The following is a 27460-nucleotide window of genomic DNA, read 5'->3' on the forward strand; positions in this document are numbered from 1 at the left end:
GGAATAGCAGCAGCTTCACCTACTCCAGTGACAGGCAACATAGACTAGTGAGTTGGTCACATGAGTGGCCCTCCTTCATCTCAGTGGGCCAAGATTGAAATTGGGCTTGTTCACTAACCATGGCTCCATGAATAAGATTACATATTTAATACATACCAAATATTTCATAACATGTTACACAAAATGCTTAATCATTTATTAATTAATAGAACTGTCATCAACTTCAATTTGTAAAACAAAAATATTTACTTTGTAGATATAAATACAAGTTGTTTCGAGAGGGATAGAATTGACAGCAGTCATGTTGCTCCAAACCTTGGTGATACCATCAGTACTGTATACAGTTCTGGTTAATCCCACTGTCAGCACTGTTCAGCTCTAGTTAATCCTATACTGTCAGCACAGTGTACAGTTCTGGTTATACCATAATGTTGTCAGCACGCTATAGTTCTGGTCAATCCCATTGTCAGCACTGTGTACAGTTCTGGATATACCATGCCGTCGGCACTACTGTTCTGGTTTCTGCAGTATAAAAAAAGTATTGAAGCACTGGAGAAGGTGCTTCTCAGGAGACTGTGGACTACAAAACTATACCTATGAGGAAAAATTGGAAAGGCCAGGGCTCTTTTCTCTGAAATGTGGGAAGAGTTTGTTACCCGAGGCACAAGAAAGACAAAGCTCTTTTTCCTTCGTGGATAAGACCAGAACACGGGGTCATAAATATTGTCACTAATAAACCCACCAGAAAATTCAGGCAAAACATCTTTATTCAGAGTGGCAAGACTTGGGAATTCTATCAGTATGAAATGAAACGACAGAACACACGACAAAATACTAGTCTTTTACGTTGATAGGATTAGATGAAGATTGGCAAGTGGCTCACAGAATATAAACACTCACACAGACTTGTTGAACTGAATGGTCTGATTTTGGTGTTTACACTTGGTATTTGGAGTGCTTGACCATGTGTGAAAGAGGCAGAAGACAGCTGAGTCAGTAAGCCTGTTCCATAGTTCTGTAACATTGTGATTAGACTCTCCTCAGTGATCATTTGATTAATTTTGATGACATCCGTAGGTTAAAAAAGGGATGAGGCTCTGAAAGCCAAATACTGAGGTGATAAATTAAGTAAGACCTCAAAGTTAACAATCACAGGATTACTCCCAGTGCCATGGGCTAGGGAGAGCACAAATAGGACAGTAGGCAGGATGAATGCAAGGCTAGAGGGGTGATGCAGGATGGGTTGTAGATTCCTGTGGCATTGGGACAGGTTCTGGGGAAGGTGTGACCTGGACAAACTGTGGATGGGTTACACCTCAATAGGACTGGAACCAATATCCTTGTAGGAGTGTTTGAAAAGTGCTATTGGGGAAGCTTTAAACTAGTATGGCATGGGGATGTGTACCTCAGCAGGGAGTTCGAAATGGAAACTGGATTAGCAACAAAAGGCAGAAACAGTGAAAGGAAAAGAGGAAGACGTGAATAAAAGGCAAACAGCAAAGAGTGGTCCAATTGATCCTAGAGATGCGCTTACTGTAAGGAAAAGTGGTAGAAAAACAAAATTGAGTTCTGTATCCCAATGCATGTAGCATAAAAAACATGATAAATGAACTGGTAACACATGGTTGCAAGGTCAAAGTTGGGAAATCAATATTCAGGGTTTTTTGCCTTTCAGGAAGGACAGGCGGGAAGGAAAAGGCAGAAGAGTACTTCTGCTAATGAGAGAGAAAATAAGTACTGTTCTGAGGGATGATGTAGGCTCAGAGGATGTATATTCGATTTGGGTAGAAGTGACAAATACTAAAGGAAGGGAGTGGAAGAAGTAGTCCCACTGTCGCAAAGAGAATATATCTAGAAATAACATGCATGTAAAAAGAGAAATGCATTAATCATAGATAACTTTAATTTTCATATTGGGATAATCAAATTGAAAATGGCAGCCAAGGGAATTAATTCATAAGATGCATTCAGGATGGTTACTTGCAGCAATATGTTATGGAGCCAACTAGGAATCGGGCTATTTTGGATGTGATGTGTAATAAGGTAGCTTTAATAAATAATCTCCAAGTTAAGGATCTCCTAGGAAATAGTGATCACAATATGATAGAATTAAGCATTCAGCTTGTGAGAAGATTGAGATATCAGTGATAAACTTACAGAAGGGGAATTATGGAAGTTTGAGGATAGAATTAGCCAAAGTGGACTGGTCATTTAGATTAGTAGGCAAGACAATAGATGAGCAGTGTCAGACAATTAGGGAGATAATTCATGACTCTCAGCAAAAATACATCCCAATGAGGAGGAAAGACTAAAGGGAGGAAGAACCTACCATGGAAACCCAAGGAAATTAAGGAGGGTATTAAACTGACAGCAGAAACATACAAGATGACAAAGGTTAGTGGTAGACCAGAAGAATGGGCTGGAATGCAGCATAGATACTCAAAAATAATCAAGAAGGAGAAAATAAATTAAAACTATGAGGGCAAACAAGCAAGAAACATAAAATGATTTTTTTAAAGTACAATAAAAGGAAACGAGAAGTAAAAGAAAGCATTGGCCCCTTTGAGAATGAAACTGGGGAAGTAATTATGGGGAACAAGGAAATGGCAGAGGATTTAAATAGATATTTTGCATCGGTCTTTACTGTAGAGGACACTACAAGTAACCCAGATATAGTTTTAAAAAGTACAGGGAATTAAACACAGTCACCATCCCCAGAGAATTAGTTTTAGGCAAACTAATGGGGGTTAATGGCTGACAGGTCCTCTGGACCTGATGATTTGGATATTAAGGAGGTAGCTACAGATTGTGGCTGCATTGGTAGTAATTTTCCAAAAATTCTTGGTTTCTGGAACTGTGCCAAAGGATTGGAAAACTGCCAATGTAGTTCCAGAAAGGGGAGGCAAAATGCAGGAAACTACACATCAGTTAGTCTAACTTCATAATGAGAAGATATCAATGCTTTGGAAAGTCATTATCTGATTAAGCAGAATCCACATCGTTTCATAACGGGGAAATCAAATTTATTGGAGTTCTTCGAGGAGGTATCAGGCAGAGTAAACAAAGGAGAACAAGTTAGTTGTACATTTTGATTTTGAAAAGGCATTTGATAAGGGGCGACACAAAAGGCTACTTCACAAGATAGAGACTCCTTGTGTTTGAGGTAATATTCTGACATGGATAGGGATCAGCTAACAAACAGGAAGTACGATATCCTCTCTTAGGTTGGAGGACAGTAACCAGTGGAGTGCCACAGGGATCAGTGTTGGGACCACAGCTCTTCACAATATATAATAATTTGTAGAAAGAAACAGTAGACCAAACCCAAATTTGTGGATGGCACAAAGGTGGGAGGGAAGGCAGATCTAAGGAGGGTATAAAGAGTTTATGGAGAGATATTGATAGGTTAAGTGATTGAATACCAATTGCCAATTTTTCACCCAATGTAGGATTGTTCATTTTGGAAGAATGAATGAGGATGATTATTATTTAAATGGAGACACTGCAGAAAACTTTAGCACAAAGGGCTTTTGGGGTCCTTGTTCGTGAAACCCAGAAAGCTGGCATACAGGTGCAGGTAACAGGGAACACAACGGAATGCTGGCTTTTATTTCAACAGCTGGAATACAAAAGTAAAGAGGTGTTGCTGCAACTGTACAAAGTACTAGTGAGGCCACATTTAGAATACTGTGTAGTTTTGGTCCCCTTATTTAGGAGGCAGTATTTAGGAGACTTACTAGGATGATCCCGGGCCCAGAGGAACTGCCATATGAGGAAAGATTAAACAGGTTGGGTCTGTGCTTCTTGAAGTTCAGAAGAATGAGAGGTGATGTGATTGAAACATACAAGATTCTTAGGGGGTTAGACAGAGTAAATGTTGAGATGTTTCCATTCATGGAGGTGTGTAGGACCAGAGGGCATCCATTTAAGACAGATTTGAGGAAGAATTTCTTCTCTCAAAGGATGGCGAATCTTTGGAATTCTTTATCCCAGGAAGCTGTGGCAGATGAGTCCTCGAATGCTTTCAAGGCTGAGATTGTTAGGTTTTCAATCAGTAGGGAATTCCTATTTCTTATGACCTTATCTTATTTGCACAAAGACAAAGGAACAAAGTGACCACCATCTTTGCTCAGATTCTAAATATTGCTTACGTTTTTCAAATACAACCTATGCACCATTTAAAATTAAGTGACTGCGCGAGAGCCACACTGGGACCTCATCTTGAATTTTTAATTAAATCCAGCCAGGGCCCTTTCTATGCAATAGACTTCAAACCACAAGGATCAAAGAAAAAAAAAACAATAGCATTCATATCCCAACGAGATACTTAACTTAGCCCTTGTTATAATATAGAAAACGAAATACCTAATGAGTACACTGCAGTCTGAGAGGACCATAGGCTGCTCTCCCCTGAGAGCTGACTGATGCTGATTTAACCGGAAGGTCATCATACCTCAGGCGAGGGGCAAGGATAACCTCAGCTGGTATGGGAATTGAACACATGCTGTTGGTGATGCTGCACATCACGAACCAGCCAATTGAGCTACCCACCCCTATTCACATCCACTTTACAGGGGACAGAGTTTTAATTAAATGTCTCATCTGAAATACATCACTTCTGACAATGCAGTACTCCTTCAGTACTGTACTGAAGGCTTAAACTACATTAAATACTTAAATCTCCAGTCAACTTGAACAATCTAATTGGGACCATGACTTCAATCCACAAAACCAGAGCTAAAACCCTCTTAGCTACCCGATATAAATAGCAGCTACATTGCAAAAAGCAGGATTCCCACAAGATGCACTGAATTATCAGCCAGAATGTTATCAAGTGCCAGGAGTGGGCCATCAGTTTGATGTCCGTGACATTGAGCATCGCTTCAAGTAATGCTCATTATTCTACTTTTTCCACAGAATGAATTAGTGAACGTCCACACATCCCGCTCTTGAATGGTTTAAAAGCTTTTTAATTTAACTAGTGCTTACAAATTCCAACTTCAAATTCCCAATCCTCTTAACATAGCATTTCACCAGCCTTAAAATATGAGGTTCCACCTTTCACAGTGTGCAATCGCGGCCAGTTATCTCCTGCAGCCCATTCCACTGTTGAAGGACACGGGGTTGAATTCCCCACATTCCTGTGTTCGCAAGATTCAGCAGCAGTGAAATCACACAAGAATTACTTAGCAAAGTTGAATTGAAATGACGATTTACAAACCTCACTGGCTGTCCTGACAGGCAGTGCATCAGCTTGGAGGCCCCGAATAAACTTTTGGTTGTAACTTGAGTCAGTATACAAATAGTTAATAAAAATGTGAAATGACAGAAAAACATGCTTATGTATTTCCTTTTCCTCAGGCTTTGCACCTAACCCACTGTGATATATTTAAAGACAATTATAACCGGTTACAGTACACTGGAAATTAATTTTTATTAACTTGTTTGCCAGAGAATTTAGAAGAAAGAATCAAGAGTGCAGGCATTGGCATAAGTTATATTCAACACCATTTTCTATATAAAAAAAAGAGCCTCTGTGAAATATTGGGGAGTAGAACTCTTCATATAGGAGGTGCATTTATTTACTTTTTATTTTACAGCAAGCAGCACCCCGTGCTCCTGAAATGTCAGTACCCCATTACATTTTCTGCATTAATCCAGCAGCAATTTTGCAGGGGACGTATCACAATCCATTTGGGAGATGCCAATATTTAGTTATGTTCTATATTAATCCATCAGCAGGTAAGCACAAGGAGAAAGTCCCATCAACATAAAAGTTCCCAGACATCAGAAACCTTTTATTAATTTTTTTTTGTGGTAGGTGGAGATAAAATCTCTTCCTCCCTACTGCCACCCTCTAAAACATGGTAAACGTAAACCCGGTCCATACTAAAACAAACTGGTAGAATGATGCAGGTGGAACCATTCACACAGCCTCTCCCAGCACAGCAAAGTCAAACGATAAGACGCGCTCAGTAATCGTCCCCACGGCTCACAACCTCTTTACACGTTGGGCGAAGCAGGATGGTGTGCTCAAACTGTGCCGTGTATGAGCCTTTGATATCACACAGTGGAGGATATGGGTCCACTATACCCAGATCACACAGATTCTTCAAGGCCATGAGGTATTTGCTCTCACCCAAACGGTCAAGCCACCGGCGGCAGAAAGCAAGGGTCCCAAAGTTCTCATTGATAACATTGAGGAGATGTTTTGCTCGTGGAAGCCTAGAGAAATACAACACAACAAACGTTAATTCACCTGTTTAATAAGGAACCTGTATTTGTCAATAGTTCAAAATGGGTTGCCAGATTAGGCTGAAGAAATCATCATCAGCCCAGACGACACAAATTCAACAACAAGGCAAACAGCAGCCGAAAGAGCAAAAGCATTGCACGGAGTTCCTGCTCAAAACACACTTCATAATCGCAGAATATAATCCACCATGAACCTGTGCAATCCGGCAGCATTTTTAAAAATAAACATTTACTTTAAAACAAATTCCTTAATATATTCAAAAGTCTTGGTACATTTTGATTACTACAGCTGAAGTTGGTTTATCACAAAAATATTTTAACCGCCACCTGAGTAATCTGATACTTAATGAAATGACTAAAAGATTACACAAACTATTTGCTAGTTACATTGGTGTGTAGCTTTAGCAAAATTATATTCAACGCTTTTGTATGCTTGCATCGAAAACAGCATAATACTTATTTAGAGCTTTCTTGAAGGTTCGCAAAGAGGTACACTTTTTTTTCTTTAGAGTACCCAATTATTTTTTTTCAATTAATGGCAATTTAGCATGGCCTGCACATCTTTGGGTTGTGGGGGTGAAACCCACGCAGACACGGGGAGAATGTGCAAACTCCGCAGACAGGTTCTCAGCGCCTTGGGCAGCAGTACTAACCACTGCGCCACTGGGCTGCCCTCAAACATGTACACTTAATGGAAGTTAGCAACGGTGATTGGGCAGCACGGTAGCATGGTGGTTAGCATAAATGCTTCACAGCTCCAGGGTCCCAGGTTCGGTTCCCGGCTGGGTCACTGTCTGTGCGGAGTCTGCACGTCCTCCCAGTGTGTGCGTGGGTTTCCTCCGGGTGCTCCGGTTTCCTCCCACAGTCCAAAGATGTGCGGGTTAGGTGGATTGGCCATGCTAAATTGCCCGTAGTGTCCTTAAAAGTAATGTTAAGGGGGGTGGGGTTGTTGGGTTACGGGTATAGGGTGGATACGTGGGTTTGAGTGGGGTGATCATTGCTCGGCACAACATCGAGGGCCGAAGGGCCTGTTCTGTGCTGTACTGTTCTATGTTCTATGATTAATTTGATCTGGATGCACGGCCATATTCTAGAAGGATTTTTATTTTTTTTATAACAGAATCATGAATTGCACGGAATGTAATCTGCGTTTCTGCAATCTCTGGACTGGATTTGCCAATTTTGGGCGAATTGTGTGGGAAAAAACCCCCCAGCTCAACTCTAGATTTTGATGTTAAGGGATCAGCTTTTCCCTCTATGCAATGATAGAATATATATATCCCTAACTGGTTTCCATTGACTCATTTATAGTGCAGGTGTGCATTATAGACAGGAACATTCTTGAAGAGTTACTGTTAAAGCACAAGCAATTTATCAGAGGCAATACTGAAAAAATGCAATCACTTTCCCTCTGCAGAAGCAATGAAATGGTTACACTTGCTAAACTACAGAACCCACTGGACTGCGGCAGGACAGCCTCCTATATCAAGGTCTCTTTTATATGTTCATGGGATGTTACCGTTCAGACCAGCATCTATTTCCCATCATTAATTGCCACTAGGAGCGTGGTGGTGAGCTCCCCTTCTCGAACTGCTGCAGTCCCCCGAGATGTAGATACACCCACTGTGCTGTTAAGAGGGAATTCCAGGATTTTGACCCAGTGACAGTGAAGGAATGACAACATATTTTCGTGTCAGGATGGTGATGGTTTGGAGGGGAACCTGAATTTGGTGGTGTTCCCATGCACCTACAGCCTTTGTCCTTCCAGGTTTGAAAGATGCTGTTGTAGAAGCCTTGGTGAGTTGCTGCAGTACATCTTGCAGATGTTACGCTACCACTGTGCATTGGTGGTGGAAGGAGTGGATATTGACGGTGCTGGATGGACTGTCCTGGATGGTGTAGAGTTGAGTGTTGTTGGAGCTGCACTCATCCAAGCAAGTGGAGAGTATATTCCATCACAGATCTACAGGAGACAAGTTACTCCTGCACAATGCCAGTCTCCAAACGGTTTTCGTAGCCACAGTATTTATACGGCTGGTCCAGTTCAGTTTCTGGTCAATGGCAACCCCCAGGGATTTAGCGGTAGTAGATTCTCTCTTGTTGCCATGATGTGGAGATGCCGGCGTTGGACTGGGGTGAGCACAGTAAGAAGTCTTACAACACCAGGTTAAAGTCCAACAGGTTTGTTTCAAACACGAGCTTTCGGAGCACGGCTCCTTCTTCAGGTGACATTCACCTGAAGAAGGAGCCGTGCTCCGAAAGCTCGTGTTTGAAACAAACCTGTTGGACTTTAACCTGGTGTTGTAAGACTTCTTACTGTGCTCTCTTGTTGGTGATGGTCATTGCCTGGCACATTTTTGGCATGAATGGTCCTTGTCACTTGTCAGCCTGAGCCTGAATGCTGTCCAGGTCTTGCTGTACATGTACACTGACTGCTTCAGTATCTGGGGAGTCGTGCATGGTGCTGAACATAGTATAATCATCAATAAACATCTCCACTTCTGACCTTTTGATGGAGGGAAAGTCATTGACGAAGCAGCTGAAGATGGTTGGGCCTGAATTAAAACAACCGTATTGAAAATGTATGTCAGATTTTTGCTGGTGATCTGTTCAAAATATTCACAGGCTTACCTTATTGGTACGTGGCCAACATCAAAGTTCTTCATGTAGTGCGAACAGTCCATGTCATCGTGAACAACTCCTTTTCCTGTGCTGCCAAAAGTCTCTATCGCATACACCTCTCCTTCCTAAATGAGAAACAATGACCCAATCTTTAAATCTCGACTTCCCACACTCACTCAATGAAGATCCTTCAATCTACACAATGCTGGATCAAATGGGATTGCAATCTGTGATACAGGAAAGACTATAAAACACGACACAGAATTAAATGACATGTTTCCCAGGATGTTTGAATCTTGGCCCTTTCAAGAAATGAAAAAGGGCGTAAGTTTACTTTATTCACTTAACAAGCAATTCTGAAGGTGACGAGGAAAACAACTGACCAACATGGAAGCGCAATTCATATCACACTGGAAGGAAAGGCAGGGGGTTTCCCCAAGATTGCACTGCTGACATACACAACCTGAGAGACAGGTTGCAAAACTGAATAAAGAATAGAACATATTGCCCTTTACCTCCATTCTGGTTGCTTCTCCACCTTTAACAATTGGAACAGTTTTCCCTGCGTGTATCCTATACTGCCCGATGGAATGTCCATTTAAGTTGCGGATTGGTTTTACTGTTGAGATATAAATCATTCAAACTTTACAGAAGGCACCTGGGATACTTTATAGAAAACAACTTGTATTTATGTAGCAGGTTTAACGTAATAAAACACCCCAAAATGCTTCACAGAGAGATTATAAAATAAAGTATGACCCAGAGCCACAGGAGAAGTTCACAACCTTGGTCGAAAAGGTGGGGTTTGAGAGCGTCTTAAAGGAGGAGGATGAGGTACAGAGGCAGAGAGGTGAAGGGAGGTATTACAGAGCCTGGGCCCAGCTAATGGTGGAACAATGATGACTAGGAATACACACACGTCAGAATTTGAGGTGTTGTGGATCTGGAGGAGATTACAAAGGTAGGGCAGGGTGAGGCCCTGGGCAATTTGAAAACAGATGAGTATTTTAAAATCAAGATGTTGCTCGACAGGGCACCAATGTAGGTCAGTGAGCACAGGGAGAATAGGATACCAGGACTCACTGCAAGTTAAGGCATGGGCAGCAGAGTTTCTCGGCTTTGCAGAAGGTAGAACTTGGAGACCAGCCATGAGTGCACAGGAATAATCGAGTCTAGAGGTAACAAATGCGTGGATGAGGATCTCAGCAGCAGGTGAGCTGCGATTAGAGTCGAGCAATGTTACAGAGGTGCCCCTTGTATGAGATCAGAAGCTCAGTTTAGGATCAGATGCAATGCCGAGGTTGCAAACAGACTGGCCTAATCTTAGGACTGTTGCCAGGGAGAGGAATGGAATCAGTTTGAATGAAGTTTGGACCAGGGGTGCACAATCTAATATATCTAGAAAGTCTTCATGCTGCCAACATGATAGGTGTTTGAATGCAATGACTAGTCTGATCCAAAATACAAACAAAACCTTGATCAAGGAGTTCAGTGAGGACTCAGCTGGGTTGAAAACAAGTGAGTTTCAAAATTACACAGATCCACAACTACCCAGGTTTGAGATGAGCTGACAACAGAAGTGCTTCAAATACCCTCAGTGTACCTGGTCCAATATTCAAAGTAGGAAGGGGAAAAGTAATAATCCAATGCAATTCAAACTGTCACCATATCCAGCTGATACCTTGGTACGTCTTGCCATCAATTTCAACTTCATAGGACTCCATGACTTCCTGGATGGATTCGCCAATGTCACAAAGGCGAACATCAATTCCTGCATTCTAAAATAAAGAACATCCAGATTTGAGTGATTGGCAAAAGCATTTATTGCTATCAAAACGAATCTTTGGTTGCACAAAGAATGTGGCATAATCAAGTTTTCCCAATCACAGTCTTCCCCCACCCTCAATCCAATGATACAACTTTGCCAAGTTTTTTGAGAGTTTTATGCAATGAATAGTTTGAGATGGCGAATTGATAAACATGTTCGGAGGAGGGTTCTGTGCTTCCAGCCGTTGGCTATAACACAATGGGATATTTATCTGCCTTGTTTTCCCCAAAATGACTGATTGCTAAATATCAAACCCCAGTTTTTCATTCTCGCCAGTATAATTTGCAAGCCATTTGATAAAAAGTAGCAACTGTCACAACACCCTGGGCCATATATAATATATATATATTAAAACAACATAGGAGTGCCGGAAGACTGGAGGATAGCAAATGTTGTCCCCTTGTTCAAGAAGGGGAATAGAGACAACCCTGGTAATTATAGACCTGTGAGCCTTACTTCGGTTGTGGGTAAAATGTTGGAAAAGGTTATAAGAGATAGGGTTTATAATCATCTTGAAAAGAACAAGTTGATTAGCGATAGTCAACACGGTTTTGTGAAGGGTAGGTCATGCCTCACAAACCTTATTGAGTTTTTTGAGAAGGTGACCAAACAGGTGGATGAGGGTAAAGCGGTTGATGTGGTGTATATGGATTTCAGTAAGGCGTTTGATAAGGTTCCCCACGGTAGGCTATTGCAGAAAATAAGGAAGTATGGAATTGAAGGTGATTTAGCGGTTTGGATCAGTAATTGGCTAGCTGAAAGAAAACAGAGGGTGGTGGTTGATGGCAAATGTTCATCCTGGAGTTCAGTTACTAGTGGTGTACCGCAAGGATCTGTTTTGGGGCCACTGCTGTTTGTCATTTTTATAAATGACCTGGAAGAGGGTGTAGAAGGATGGGTTAATAAATTTGCAGATGACACGAAGGTCGGTGGAGTTGTGGATAGTGCTGAAGGATGTTATAGGATACAGAGGGACATAGATAAGCTGCAGAGCTGGGCTGAGAGGTGGCAGATGGAGTTTAATGCGGAAAAGTGTGAGGTGGTTCACTTTGGAAGGAGTAACAGGAATGCAGAGTACTGGGCTAATGGCAAGATTCTTGGTAGTGTAGATGAACAGAGAGATCTCGGCATCCAGGTACATAAATCCCTGAAAGTTGCCACCCAGTTTAATAGGGCTGTTAAGAAGGCATATGGTGTGCTAGCCTTTATAAGCAGGGGGATTGAGTTTCGGAACCACAAGGTCATGCTGCAGCTGTACATAACTCTGGTGCGGCCGCACCTGGAGTACTGCGTGCAGTTCTGGTCACCACATTATAGGAAGGATGTGGAAGCTTTGGAAAGGGTTCAGAGGAGATTTGCTAGGATGTTGCCTGGTATGGAGGGAAGGTCTTACGAGGAAAGGCTCAGGGAATTGAGGTTGTTTTCATTAGAGAGGAGAAGGCTGAGAGGTGACTTAATAGAGACATACAAGATAGCCAGAGGGTTAGATAGGCTGGACAGTGAGAGACATTTTCCTCGGATGGTGATGACCAACACGAGGGGACATAGCTTTAAATTGAGGGGTGATATTAATAGGACAGATGTCAGAGAGTAGTAGGGGTGTGGAACGCCCTGCCTGCAACAGTAGTAGACTCGCCAACTTTAAGGGCATTTATGTGGTCACTGGATAGACATATGGATGAAAATGGAATAGTGTAGGTCAGATAGGCTTCAGATGGTTTCACAGGTCGGCGCAACATCGAGGGCCGAAGGGCCCGTACTGCGCTGTAGTGTTCTATGTTCTAAAGGATGGTGGAAAGGGAAATAAAATATTAAAAATGAAAGGATAAGTATCTTTGATGCACTGGAATGACTTCCAGTCAATGTCTTTCTGAAATTCAGGTGTTTTGATATTTCTTCCTTCTCGGCCTGAGATGGTTTTCCCTGGCAAAGTTAACTGCAGACTTAGCGCCATTCCAGGTTTATAGCAAGGATGTGCCAGACACACTGCTTTCAGAACAGAGCAGTTCTTCCATTTCAGCAATCAGGAGAGAGATCGAAGATCTCATCACTTCTGCCTAGTTCTTCAAGGAAGCATCATGCAGGAACCAATCACTGACCATTGTCAGGCAGAACACCGTCCCTAGCCAACCCACCAGTTGCCAGTTAACCAATCAAACCTACTCCCTCCAAAATTGATTCCCAAGAACCACTCGGTGCCAAGTCTGGTTTCTCCTATCCAAACTGCAAAACCTGGGAACAGTGTCCCGACAAGCAGGCTGCTTCACTTTGAGTCTTTTGCTTAAAGGCACACCCCGATTATGGGTCCACGGATCAAAATAATAAAAAAGAAATGGGAACAAATAGGATAACAAGAAGGACTCTTACACTATGCTGTTGGGAAGTATGCTGTGCAAACAACAAAAGGATGATTGAACTGCTTTGGAAACTTGAAAGGAGCTACCCAGTCTCACGGGAGAATGTGTTTTGCTGTATGATGCCTTTAGTTCCATGCTGTGTCAGATGGCATCTTTAACTGTTCTGCATTCCTTCAATACTGGACTTTCAGGACAGGTCACCTGGGAGTGAAACCCACTTCCTAAGTAACCTGGACAGACAACTGGCAACGTTACTAACTGAGATAGCTTGGGGTACACCCGATTTGTGAATGACAATATTTAATCTGAACTGCTTCCACTTCTGCTAAAATTAATTTATTTCTGTATTTTTGGGATATTCAATGCTGGTCCCCAACTGACTGAAGCCCTAATCAGGTTAATAAGCCACTGCATAAGTCTCACTACAATTGGTCATTAGCTGCTGAAAACATGGCTCCTAACACCATAACAATGTAAAATCATACTGAAGGTGAGAGCAAATTGACAAATGCCCTTTAACACGTTAGTGGGTCCCAGCATAAGCTCATGTTAGCTGCTCTCAGTAAGTGCAACAGAAGCATTAATCTTAGCTGTGGATAATGGGTAAACATATTTTTAATTAGGGCGGCACAGTGGTTAACACTGCTGCCTCAGCACCAAGGACCCGGGTTCAATCCCGGGTCACTGTCTGTGATATTCTCTCTGTGCCTGCAGGATAAGCAAATTGGCCATATTAAATTGCCCCTTAATTAAAACGCATTTTTAATTTAATCACATAGAACACAGAAAAAAACAGGTTAGTCGGCACCATTGGAGCAGCTAATGTTTCAGTTCAAGCCACTCATCCAGTTTTGTCAAAAAGATTAATGCCCAAAGCATTAACCCACCTGTTCTCTCAAAGCTGCAAAGCACATTCTCTTTTTGATCTCAATTCCAGCACATTGCAGTAAAATTCTGCAACCTTTTATTTTAGATTTCAAGCTTACCTTGATACCAGTATTAGTAGCATCTCTAACAGCTTCTATAAGCTTGTCATATTTGGGGTTAAATGCTACTGTGAAAGCACAATCAATAATATGACCTGCGGAAGAGAAATGTCAAATTAAGCATTGACTGAAATAAAACTCCCAAGAGATTTGAAACATTTCAGAAAGTCCAGACCAAAATAAAATGCGGCGAACCATTAATGTGGGTTCCAAAGTCAATTTTGCAAACATCGTCGTACTGGAGCACTGTTGGGTCTCCTGCGTTGGGTGTGTAGTGAGCCGCACAGTTGTTGAGGGAGCAGCCTGTCGGAAAGGCCAGGCCGGCACTCAATCCGTTCTCTTTGATCAATTTACGGGAACAATCTTCTAGCTTTTCGCTGTAAAATGAAAGCTTGTTGTTATTCTTTCCTCCTGACACAATGGTTTCACACAACTTCCGGTTGCGGCGATGCAGTGCTAAGCCGCACGTTCGGTGGCTCCCGCTATTTTTGAACTTTCGGGCTCTTTTAAGGGCCTGCAACGGCGCTGTTTTGACTTTTCCCCGGGCGGGAGCGCAGCCTCTGTGCTTGGCGGCCGGTGGATGGCCTGGACTAGAAGTGGAGCGACCAGAAAATCAAATTTGCAGCAGAAGAAGGTGCGAGGCAGAAAGGACAAGATGGCGGCGGGCAGGGAACCGGCAGCGTGGCAGCAGTGGGTGAGGGAGCAGCAGGAGCTGCTGTTGCGCTCCTTCCAGGAACTAAAGGCTAAGATCCTGGAGCCGTTGAGAGCATCGCTGGTTAGGCTCGGGGCGACTCAGATGGCTCAGGCTGCGGAGATTCGGGAGCTGCAGCAGAAGGCTTCGGAGAACGAGGACGAACTCCTGGGGCTGGCGGTGAAGGTGGAGTGGCACGAGGCGGTTCACAAGAAATGGTTGGCAAGGATGGAGTAGATAGAGAATTGCTCCCGCTGGAAGAATCTGCGGATTTTGGGCCTCCCGGAGGGGCTGAAAGGTTCGGATTTGGGGGCCTACGTGGTCCTGAACTGGTCCGCTTTCAACGCTTGGTCGACTGTGAGTGCGTGCTTCGTTGGGCGAAGAGCGAGAGGAGTAGCAAGTGGGAGAATACGGAGATCAGGATCTACCAGGACTGGAGTGCGGAGGTGGCAAAGAGAAGGGCTGGGTTTAACCGGGCGAAGGCAGTGCTCCACAAGAAGGGGGTCAAGTTTGGCCTGTTGCAGCCGGCACGCCTGTGGGTCACCTATAAAGACCGCCAACTTTACTTTGACTCCCCGGGAGGAGGCCTGGACTTTTGTCCAGGCAGAGAAGCTGGACTTGAACTGAAGACTGAGGGCTGGGGAACGGTGTACATAGCCCGGAGGCTTTGTCCTCCTTGATATCCTTTCGCTTCTTTCTTTTTGGTTCTATTGGACGATGTTGTTTTTGCTGTTCTGTTTTTTCTTGTCTGCTTTTCGGGACTGTTATCTGTTTATTTGGGTGTTTTATCATACCATGTTGGGATTTTTATTATTTCACTGGTTGCGGGTTTGGGTGGGGTTCGCGGTCCTGTTGGGTCATATGCCTGCCTTCCCGCGTTTTGGGTCGGGGCGGGCAGGGCTTGGAATGGGGGCGCGGGCTTTTCTCCTGCGCTGGAGACGCAGGGGACAGGGTCGGCATTGGGGGAATGGGTGTGTGACACTAGGGAGGGTAATTGGGGTGGCGGGAGCAGCCGGGGTCAGCAGGAGTCGGCTGACTTACGAAAGTACAATGACTGGAGTTACGCAGCTGGGGGGGGGGGGGGGGGGGGGGGGGGGTGTGTGGAGAAGATACCGGGTTGCTGCTGGAACGGCCAAGAAGGAGCTGGAGTGTGCAGAGGGGGTCGGGATGGGGGTCTGTCGCTGTGGGGAACGGTCTGAGCGGGCACGTGGCGGATTACAGAAGGGTGATGGCAAGTCAACGGGGGAGGGGGGCAGGTGGCCCTCCGATCCGACTGATCACCTGGAATGTGAGGGGACTGAATGGGCCGGTTAAACGGTCCCGCGTGTTCACGCACCTGGAGGGGGCTGAAGGCGGATGTGGCTATGCTTCAGGAGACGCACCTGAAGGTAGCGGATCAGGTTAGGTTGAGGAAGGGTGGGTGGGCCAAGTGTTTCATTCGGGGCCGGATGCAAAAAATCGGGGGGTGGCGATCCTGGTGGGGAAGAGGGTGTCGTTTGAGGCGTAGAGTGTGGTGGCTGACAGCAGCGGGAGGTACGTGATGGTGAGCGGCAAGCTAGAAGGGGAGCGGGTGGTGCTGGTCAATGTATACGCCCTGAATTGGGATGATGCAGGTTTCATGCGGCGCATGTTGGGCCAGATTCCAGATTTGGAGGCGGGGGGCCTGGTAATGGAGGGGGGGTTTCAACAAGGTGCTGGATCCGCCACTGGATCGATCCAGTTCCAGGACGGGTAGGAGGCCTGCGGCGGCTAAGGTGCTGAGAGGGTTTATGGACCAGATGGGAGGGGTGGATCCTTGGAGGTTCGCGAGGCCGAGGGCCAGGGAATTTTCATACTTCTCCCATGTGCATAAGGCCTACTTCCGGATCGATTTTTTCGTTTTGAGTAGGGCACTGATTGCGAGGGTAGTAGACGCTGAGTACTCGGCGTTAGCCATTTCAGACCATGCCCCGCATTGGGTGGACCTCGAGCTGGGGGAGGAGAGGGACCAGCGCCCGTTGTGGCGCTTGGAAGTGGGGCTGCTGGCGGACGAGGAGTTGAGGGGGCGGGTTCGAGGATGTATCGAAAGGTATCTAGAGGCCAACGATAATGGGGAGGTCCGAGTGGGGACGGTCTGGGAGGCGCTGAAGGCGGTGGTTCGGGGAGTTGATCTCCATTCGGGCCCACAGGGAGAGAGGGGAGCAGAAAGGGAGAGATTGGTGGGGGAGATGGTGAGGGTGGACACGAGGTACGCGGAGGCCCCGGAGGAGGGATTGCTGAGCAAGTGGTGCAGCCTTCGTGCTGAGTTCAACTTGTTGACCACCAGAAAGGCGGAGGCTCAATGGAGAAAGGCTCAGGGTGCGGTGTACGAGTATGGGGAGAAGGCGAGCAGGATGCTGGCACACCAGCTCCATAAGTGGAAGGATGCGAGGCCCCCAAGCGTGGAAGCCTGGGTCGACGATATGGCGGGGTTTATTAAATTGGAGAGGGTGAAATTTGTCCTAAGGGGGTTTTCAGGAGATGGCAACCATTCCTAGATCTCCTAGCAGAACGGTAAAATCAAAAGGTCAGCAGCAACCGGGGAGGAGGGGGGGGTTAACTCTTTGTTTTTGTGTGGGTTAAATTTTTGCCAACGATGGGCGTGTATTTATTTTTTCTCTTTTGTACACAGTGGGGGGGGGGGGGGGGGGGTTGTTCTTTTTGTTCTTAGAATTTTCTGTTGTTGTTTTCTTTTTTTGTGAAAATTTGAATAAAAATTATTTTTTAAAAAAACAATGGTTTCACACAGCAACCCTGCACCGTGTTATCAGTTACCTCGTGGGCCTCACTGATTCCATTGGGTTAGGAAAGTCGTAGGGTGAAGCTGCAAAAAATTATTTCACCAATTTCAGCATGTCTCATCATTTTTCAAATCCTGATGGCCCTGCTATGTGCCTGGCATTTTCTGCTTTTATTTCAGATTACTGACATCTGATTTTTTTTTCAAATTTTAGATTTTAAAAGTATAACCATGAATTTTTTAAAATGCATTCACAAGATAGGAATGACACTGCCACGGCCAACATTTGTTGCCCACTCCCAATTGTCAATGGCCTCGCTTTGGCCATTGCAGAAGGCAGTTCAGAGTCAACCACTTTGCTGCAAGTCTGGAGTCACATGTAGGCCAGACCGGGTTAGGATGGCAGATTTCTTTCTCTAAAAAACATTAGTGTGTCAGATGGGGTTTTACAATAATCCAGCAGTTTCACAATCACTGTTGCAGATACTAACTTTTCAATCGAGATTTACTTATTGAATTTAAATTCCCAGCAGACACGGTTGGATTTGAACTGAAGTCTCAAGAGCATTAGTCCAGGGCTCTGTATTACTAGTTCACTATGATAATGTAATTCTGCCATACCCTACTATAGTGTTTTTCAAAGTGGGGGTCGCAACCTGCAGGTGGGTCACGGTATGTGTAAAATGGGTCGCCAAAAATGACCTGACCATTTTTTACGATTTCTCCCTGGATAAATTCTCGCTGCAGTATAATGTATGACCACATGAGGCTGATGAAGGAGCTGGTGCCGTGGATTTTCTTGCCTCCCTAGATAATAGTGTAGTTGGGGGAGTTTGCAGTCTGAGACCTGTAAAATATGCTTTGGGTGACATTTCCTACTACCGTGTTCAGCGTTGAGATTTGCATTATTTCCGAGTTCAGTGTGTCCACTAACAAACCACATGGGTGCTTTATTGTTCTCTCAGTTAACCCAGAGGTACAGCCTCCTCCACCCCAATGTCCACTCCCTCCACTTCTGAATTGTCTCTGCAAACCAGCAGCTCTTGCCCTTCAAGAACACTCCCCCCCCCCCCCCCCCCATCTCTTCCCCAACCGCTATCCACCCCCTCGTCCCAGGTACTCGTCCCCAATCATCATGGCTACATGGGCTAGATCAGCTGAATTGGTTCCTGTACCGCAAGAACGGGAGGTCACCAATATATGCTATAGGGCAGCAGATTTAGGACCGAGATAAGAAGGAACTACTTAGCAGAAGGTGGCGAATTGGCGGAACTCGCTGGCCCATAGTGCGGTGCAATCTGAGTGATTAAATGGTTTCAAGAATGAGATAAGATATGTTTCTGATTTTAAAACGGGTTAAAGGGATATGGGGAACAGTTGGGGAGGTGAATTTGAGAACAGGAAGAGATCAGCCATGATTTGATTGAATGGCGGAGCAGACTTGAAGGGCTGAATTGTCTACTTCTGCTCCAAATTCCTTGAATCTATTGTGAACATGGCATGGGCCGCGAGAGTTGGCCATTTTGTAAAAGTGGGTTGCCGGAAGCAAAGTCTGAAAAACACTGCCCCATTAGATGGAACATGAAGCATGCATGCAACCTAGGTTAAAAGCAAAATTAATATATGAAGTTTGCAGTATGCAAACCATACATTTCCTCATCTGATTTGAGGATGTCAATTGCATATGTTGTTTGTAAACGGTATCCAATATTTAAAGAAAAATAATCTGGTAAAATCAGCACAACCATATCGATATCAGTGTTCTACGATGATCCAAGTTGTAGGACATCAGCACAACCGAACATTCTGCTTTACAGATTTTGTCTATTGTGACTGCCGCACAGGGCTGGTTTAGCACAGGGCTAAATAGCTGGCTTTTAAAGCAGACCGAGCAGCACGGGTTCAATTCCCATACCAGCCTCCCCGAACAGGTGCCAGAATGTGGCGACTAGGGGTTTTTCACAGCAACTTCATTTGAAACCTACTTGTGACAATAAGCGATTTTCATTTCATTTCAGCATCAGTCAGCGAGCAAGTGGACAGGAAGATCAGGCACTCCCTATTCCAGCTCCTAATAGGAAAGGGAGGGCCCAACAGTTTCTTTTAAATAATATCAGAATATCAGCATCTCCAAAAAGGGCAACAGGGGATAACAGCTTTCCTCCCCTACAGGATTTTACTGAACCGGTAAAGTTTGTATGAGAATTCTGACAGCTTCACACTCACTTTTACCAATGTCACTTTTTAAAAATTGGAATTCAAGTCTTCAAACTGCCTTGGTGGAATATGAACAAATCAATTTTTGATTACTCAGCCATAAACTATGCACCCACTGCTCATCAATAATAGCAGGACTTTTCACTTACCAGATCTCAATCATGGTCATGCCTGGCTTGAGCCAGCTCCTTACATACTTGCGCACCTGTCTGTGTGCTTCAGCGGCTTGTCTGAAATCGCTCCAGATCTCCTCACTGGCTTGGTTTAACACTTTCTTCTCTTCGCTAGTCATGCGCCAAGCAGATGTACGTCTGAATGCCAGGAGTGGTGGAGGGGAAAGAGAATAAAGATTATTGATCCTAATAGAACTGGCTGACTATAATGTAATAGGACATTACAACTAACATTCATTGGTTATAAATGAAGCTGCTTCCAAACACTCTTTACTCATGATTGTACCTTTTCTGAACTGAAATTTCACTGGTTATACCAGGTATGGAATTAATTGTTCAGTTCAACCTTCATCTCTCCAATAGGTAGAAGATACCAATATATTTCAGGCTAAGCATGAATTGAGAAATAAACACACGAAGAACAGCTGGCAAATTAAAATGGCCAGTTTGGACCTTTCATCATTACAGTAATTGTCCAAGTGCAAATTAGTTCAAGCCTTGCAAACTCATTAAGCAGATTTTATTACTTAGCCTGGAAGCATTTGGTCTCAGTGCAGCGATTGCTGCTACCATCACTTGTTTAAAGTGAAGGTGCTATTGTAGGACTCCAATAAGGAAAGTTTGGCAGAGGTCACCTGCAAGTTACTAATAAAAATAGAGGCGATACATTCTCTGGAGACAAATAATTTACTGAATCATGACTTCTTGAAAAGACTTTGTTTTATCAGAAACTAGCTCAAATTCACTGCAACTAATGCTTTCAGATATTCATACAAGGGCAAAAACAAGACAACCAATTGAACAAAATTTGTTAGAATAATTTTTTAGGCAAGACAAATAAGCAGGCTCAAATCACTGAATTTTGATTTGCACTGCTTTCGCTGTAGACTTGCTGCTACTTTCATGGAGGCTTAGACATCAACAAACGCGTGCTTTTATAAATGACATAGAATTTTCAATTCCAGAATTAATCTTCTCAAAAGTTCAAATATAGCGAATAATAGGGTTTGAATAATGTAAACGTGAGGATCATGGTCCAGCTCCATATAAGCACTGCCTAATTTCTACAGTACTATGAAGAGAGACCAAATTTTGAATGAAGGACTTACCCATCCTGCAAAGGTGGATATTCACATTCTTGTCCTTTAAGAAATACGCCGGAAGGGAAGAGCTCACAAATCGGAATGGAAGGTGGATCCGTCTGAACTTTTGCTGTTCGCAGATAAAAGCACAGATTAACAGTTGTATAAAATACAGAGTTGCATTAAAATCTGTCTCATAGGAGGGGAACAGGTAATTTAGCCCTGTTCACCTATGTTCTATAAACCATACTGGCCTCGGCTGATAAGTGGGAAGCAACATTTGAGCCACAAGTGTTAGTGACTGTTTCCAACATGAGAAACAAACCATCGCCTCTTAACATTCAATGGCATTACCAGACTGGTCCAAAAGGTGAAGTGACAAGATGGATACAGAACTGTCTCGGTCACAGAAGGCAAAGGGTAGCATTAGAAGGGTGTTTTTCTGAATGGAAGGTTGTGACTAGTAGAGTTGACTGTGCTGGGGCCTCTGAAGGTTGAGGGGCAACCCCTGACCTCTACCACTTAGAAGGACAAAGACAGAAGGTACATGGAAACATGGAACACCACCACCTGCAGGTTCCCCTCCAAACCAATCACCATCCCGACTTCGAAATATGTTGCTGCTGTTCCTTGATCGTTGCTGGGTCAAAATTCTGGAACTATCCCCTAAACAGCACTGTGGGTATATCTACACTACACAAACTACAGTGGTTTAAAGGTTCTTAGGCCCAAAGTGGAGGACTTCACACTTCCCAACACTGAACTCCATCTGCCACATTTTTACCCATTCACATAATCAATCAGTGTCCCTTTACAATTTTCTGTTCCCATTCGCACCTCTGGCACATATCTCACTGCCATCAGAAAAGTTGAATATTGCTTCATCTAAACCACTGATAAATACAATGAAAAGCTGTGCCCCTACTATACTATGCTTAAGACGGGAGAAAAAAAAATGTCCAGGAAACTACAGTCAAGGAAAAAAATCATGGAAACTTCAAAGAAAAAATAGAAAAATACCTAGAAAACAAAAATAATGAAATAATTTCAAAATAAATTCTTGATCAACCTCATTGGACTAAACAAAGGGAATGCGGCAGATTTAATTTACTGATTTTCAAAAGTTCATTGATAAAATGCCGTTAGACTTTGGAAACAAAAACAATTTCGAAGTTTGCTGATGACACCAAATTCGGGGTGGTGGTGGGGACGGGGGGGGGGGGGGGGGGGGGGGCAAGCCAGTACTGAAGGAGGCTGCAACAAATTACAGAACACCATTAATAAACGTGCAGGACAGTCAAATAATTGATAAAATGCATTTCACAGAATGTGAAGCAAACAAAATGTGAACAAAACTAGATGGATGCATAGTCACAGAGGCCTGCAAGGTCCTCTACAGTCCTTTAGTTAAAATAAGCAATGTGTTCGCAGCCACACTCCGCACACAACTACTAAATTTACAGGGAACATGTGAGGTGTTATATTTTGTTAAGAAAAATTACGTCTGTATTACGGAAAAGAATAATCTAAATGGAGTAAAAGGATCCAGCAAATACACAAATCACTAAAGTAGCAACACAAAGGCAATAAAAAAAAGCAAATTAAGCACTAGGATTACTTTCCAGAAGATTAAAATTGAAAAGTTATCCTAAACTTGTATGTAATAATAATAAGTAGGCATACATAGAAGATATGAGCAGGAGGCGGCCTTTTGGCCCTTCGAGCCTGCTCCGCCATTCATCACGATCATGGCTGATTATCCAACAAATAGCCTAATCCTGCTTTCTCCCCATTGGCTTTGATCCCATTCTCCCCAAGTGCTATATCAAGATGCCTCTTGAATATATTCAATGATTTAGCATCAACTACTTCCTGCGGTAATGAATTGCACAGGCTCCCCACTCTTTGGGTGAAGAAATGTCTCCTCATCTCTGTCCGAAATGGTTTACCCTGAATCCTCAGACTGTGACCCCTGGTTCTGGACACACCCATCATTGGTAACATCATCCTTGCATCGACCCTGTCTCGTCCCGTTAGAATTTTATGTCTCTTATGAGATCCCCCTCATTCTTCTGAACTCCAGCGAGAATAATCCCAACCTAGTCAATCTCTCCTCATATGACAGTCCCGCCAGCCCTGGAATCAGTCTGGTAAACCTTCGCTGCACTCCTTTGAGAGCAAGAACATCCTTCCTCAGAGACGACCAAAACTGCACACAATACTCACCAAGGCCCTATACAACTGCAGCAACACTTCCCTGCTTCTATACTCAAAACCTCTCGCAATGAAGGCCAATATACCGTTAGCCTTCTTTACCGCCTGCAGCACCTGTATGCTTACCTTTAGCGAATGGTGCACAAGGACACCCACCAGGTCCCACTGCACACTCCCCTCTCCCAATTTACAACCATTCAGGTAATCTGCCTTCCTGTTTTTGCTTCCAAAGTGAATAACTTCACACTTATCCAAATTATACTGCACCTGCCATTGATTTGCCCACTCGCCCAACCTGTCCAGACCATGCTGTAGGATCCCTGGATCCCTGCATCCCTGTGGCACCCACTAGTTACTGCCTGTCAATTTGTAAAGGACCCATTAATTCGTACTCCTTGTTTCCTCTCTGCCAACCAATACATCAACACTGCAATGACTGTGGAACACCCCTAGTTGCCACATTCCAGCACCTGTTCGGGTACACAGAGGGAAAACTGTACTGCCTATAGTCGTGGCTGTAAAAGTATAAAAAGCATACAGAGACACTGGAGAGAAGATTTACAAGGATGCTACCAGAAAGATGAGGTTTTATAAATTAGGAAAGGATGATCGGCCCAAATGCCTTCTTTTCAAAAGAGAAGTTTACGGGTGACTAACAGAGGCCTAGAATTATGAACGGTTTTGATAAAGAGTAGACACCGAGTGTCCTTCCAGTTTTTGGAAAGAGCAAAACTAAATGCCATCAGTAATGTGTCCAAGAATTGAAATGAAGTAGAAACTTTCCTACCCAGAATGTGTTGGGTGTGTGGAACTTGCTACCAGAGGGAGTAGTTGAGGTGAATAATAGATCTATTTAAAGGGATGTGAGATTAGCATACGAGGGAGAACAGAATAGGACTACACTGATAAAGCTAGATGAGAAAAGACCAGAGAAGGTTCAATTGGAACATAAATGCCAGCATGGATTGTTTGGGCTGAATAGCCTCGTTGTGTTGCACATTTCCATGTACTTATGAGGCCAGTTTTAATGAACCTGAACTGCCCCCACAACTTTATCAGAGTATTCAAAGCCCACTCACGCCCTTTCTTCTTTTTCTTTTTCTTCTTTTTTTTGGCTGCGGAACTTTCACCTTCACCATCTCCTTCTGTTGGGTAAATAATTTGTAAATCAAAAAGTGTATTCCACTTTAGTGTAACTGAAATATTCAGCAGATTCCTTCAACAGTCTACTTGCCTTCTTCCCCATCTTCCTCTTTTTCTTTGTCCTCGAGGACCTGCTTTTCTAGCTGTTTTGCTACGTCATTAACTCCTGCAGATTCTTTTTCACATCCATTTTGCGGTCCTTGAGAAAACAAGTTTCAAATGTTAGTTTGTAGCAGCTCTATAATGCAAGTGAACAAGACATCTGATGCCTGCAGCCAACACCAAATAGCAGATTCCATATACTGCTGTCCCCCGCTATACATAGAATCATAGAAAACTTACAGCACAGAGGGAGATCATCCGGCCCATCCTGTCCATGCAGAGGACATCCAGGTGTCCTTTCTAATCCCACCTTCCTGCACCCGGTCCATAACCCTGTAGTTTACAGCACTTAAAAGTGCAGATCCAGGTACATTTTAAAAGAGATTAGGGTCTCTGTCTCCGCCACCAACGCAGGCAGCGAATTCCAGGCTCCCACTACCCTCTGTAAAAAGGTTCTTCCTCATGTCCCCTCGACACCTTCTGCCACTTACCTTGAATCTATGTACCCTGGTTCTAGAATTCTCCACCAAGCGAAACAAATTTATCCTGTCCACTATCACTTCCCTCATAATTTTGTACACCTCAATTCAGTCATCCTTCAGCCTTCTTTGTTCCAAGAAAAATAACCCCAACCTATCCAATCTCCCCTCGTAGCTACACTTTTCTAGCCTAAGCAACATTCTTGTCAGCCTCCTCTGCACTCTCTCCAGAGCAATGATGTCCTTCCTGTAATGTGGCAACCAGAACTGCACACAATACTCTAGTTGTGGCCTCACCTGTGTTTTATACAATTCCAACATGTGTACTTGTTCGCCTAGATCTCTCACTTCATCTACCCCTACTGGTATATTCCCATTTATTGTCTACCCCTGCAATTGCATGACCTCACTTAATGCACAACCTCACACTTGTGTTAAATTCCATCTGCCACTTTATCGCCCACTCCACCAATTAATCTATATCATTCTGGAGATTATAGCTATCCTCTACTCTGTTCACCAGTCAGCCAATCTTTGTGTCGTTTGCAAGTTTCCCAATTGTGCTCCCCACGTTCACTCCAAATCGGTAATATATAACACAAACAGTATGGGTCCCAACAGAGCCCTGTGGGACGCAACTTGAAACCACTTTCCAATTGTAAGGGCAGCTATCAACCATTATCCTTCGTTTTCAGTTACTAAGCCAATTTTTTAAATCCACTTTGCCACATTGTCCTGTATCCCACGGGGTTTCACTTTCTTGACCAGTCTGCCTTGTGGGACTTTGTCACAAACACCCTGTTAAAATCCATATACACAACATCCACTGCATTACCTACATCAACTTTTCTTTCACTTTCTCAAAATAATTCAATCCTTCCTTCACCCCCCCAACACGTTCTCCCTTCCTTTAACAAATCCATGCTGACTACCCCTGACTTTGTGTAACAGTTAATCCTATCTTTCAGAATTGATTCTACTAATTTGCCCACCACTGGCCCAAGACTAACTGGCCTATAATTGGTTGGCATTTCCTTCAATCCCTTTTTAAACAATGATACGTTTGCATTGATCCAGTCCTCCAGTACCTCCCGTGTCGAGTGAGGATTGGAAAATCATCCCCAGAGCGTTCGCTTTCTCCTCTCTGACCTCCTTCAGTCGCCTCAGAAACAATCCATCTGGCCCTGGCGACTTATCAACTTTCAAGGATTTCAATCCTTCAAGTACGTCCTCTCTATGATTATCCCATCTAGTATCCGTGTTCCACCTAGATTACTATATCTGTATCATCCATATAATTTGTAAACACGAAGACAAAATATTCATTTAAAACTCTTCCCACAGTCTCTGGATTTACACCCCTTCTTCATCTCTGATAGGTCCCACATTTTCCTTAACTAATCATTTACCATTAATATGTTAGGAAAACATCTTTGGGTTTTCTTTAACTTTACTTGCTAACCTTTATTCATGCCCTCGCTTGGATTTCCTTTCTGACTTTGTACCTGCACTTTCTATACTTGTCTACACTATCTGCAGTGCTTCGTTTTTTATGCAGATTGCACGCTTTATTTTTCTGTTTGATCTTCCCCTGTATTCCTCTAGATAACCGGGGAGGGGAGAGGATTGGAAAATCATCTTTATTTTTGGAGGGGTCATGTCGACTTTGTACATTTAGGATGTCTCCTTTTAGTGCTTCCAGTGATTTTCCACAGATTGATCCTCTAGCAGTGCTGGCTAGTCCACCTCAGCCAAGTCCCTTCTCATTACTACAAAATGTGCCTTCCCCCAGTTCAGAATTTGTACCCCTGTTCTATCTCTGTGCTTTTCCATGGTAATACTGAATTGTGATCACTATCCCCAATATGGTTACTGACTCTCATTCACCCACTTGCCCCTCTTCGTTCTCCAGGACCATCATCAAACTTCACAACTATGTTCGCTCATCTGCTGATAAAACCCTCATTCGCTTTCATTCAATATATAATGTCCTCCAGCCCGACAACCCTCCGACATGTTTGCACATCTCTTATTCTGGTTTTCTGAGCATCCGCCATTTTAATCGCTCCATCTTTGGTGTCTGTCCTTCAGCTGCTTTGGCCACAAGCACAGGAATTCTCTCCTTAAACCTCTCAAACCCTTTACGTCTCTTCCTCCGAGACACACCTTAAACATTTTTAACCATGCTTTTGTCAATCTGCCTTACGATCACCTGATATGGCTCAGGTAGACAACCAAATAATGACTATTTCAGCTATTAGTTCTGACCTGAAGACCATGCTCACTTATTCTAGATTCTCCAGAGGAAACAGTACCAACCCAAACTTGTTACTATTTCAAACACCTCAATTAATCACCCTCAACCATCTAAACTCATGGAAATACAATCTACATTGAATTACATAGAATTTACAGTGCAGAAGGAGGCCATTAGGCCCATCGAGTCTGCACCGGCTCCTGGAAAGAGCACCCTACCCAAGGTTAACACCTCCACCCTATCCCCAAAACCCAGTAACCCCACCCAACACTAAGGGCAATTTTGGACACTAAGGG

General features: G+C 43.7%; 1 protein-coding gene across 1 annotated transcript in view; it reads right to left on the bottom strand.

Moving 5' to 3' along the window:
• Positions 1–4949: 4949 nt before the first annotated feature.
• metap2a (methionyl aminopeptidase 2a) overlaps positions 4950–27460 on the bottom strand; it is a 28572-nt gene continuing 6061 nt past the window's right edge. Inside the window, exons 2-11 of the mRNA XM_038812204.1 lie at positions 24418–24542; positions 24263–24328; positions 20997–21099; positions 19864–20025; positions 14244–14425; positions 14049–14143; positions 10559–10655; positions 9393–9496; positions 8887–9002; positions 4950–6225 (exon numbers count right to left, since the gene is read on the bottom strand). Coding sequence (XP_038668132.1) covers positions 5973–6225; positions 8887–9002; positions 9393–9496; positions 10559–10655; positions 14049–14143; positions 14244–14425; positions 19864–20025; positions 20997–21099; positions 24263–24328; positions 24418–24542 — 1303 coding nt within the window. The 3' untranslated portion in view covers positions 4950–5972. The remainder of the gene's footprint in view (positions 6226–8886; positions 9003–9392; positions 9497–10558; positions 10656–14048; positions 14144–14243; positions 14426–19863; positions 20026–20996; positions 21100–24262; positions 24329–24417; positions 24543–27460) is intronic.

This window comes from Scyliorhinus canicula, chromosome 11, assembly GCF_902713615.1.
Source record: "Scyliorhinus canicula chromosome 11, sScyCan1.1, whole genome shotgun sequence".
NCBI lineage: Eukaryota > Metazoa > Chordata > Chondrichthyes > Carcharhiniformes > Scyliorhinidae > Scyliorhinus > Scyliorhinus canicula.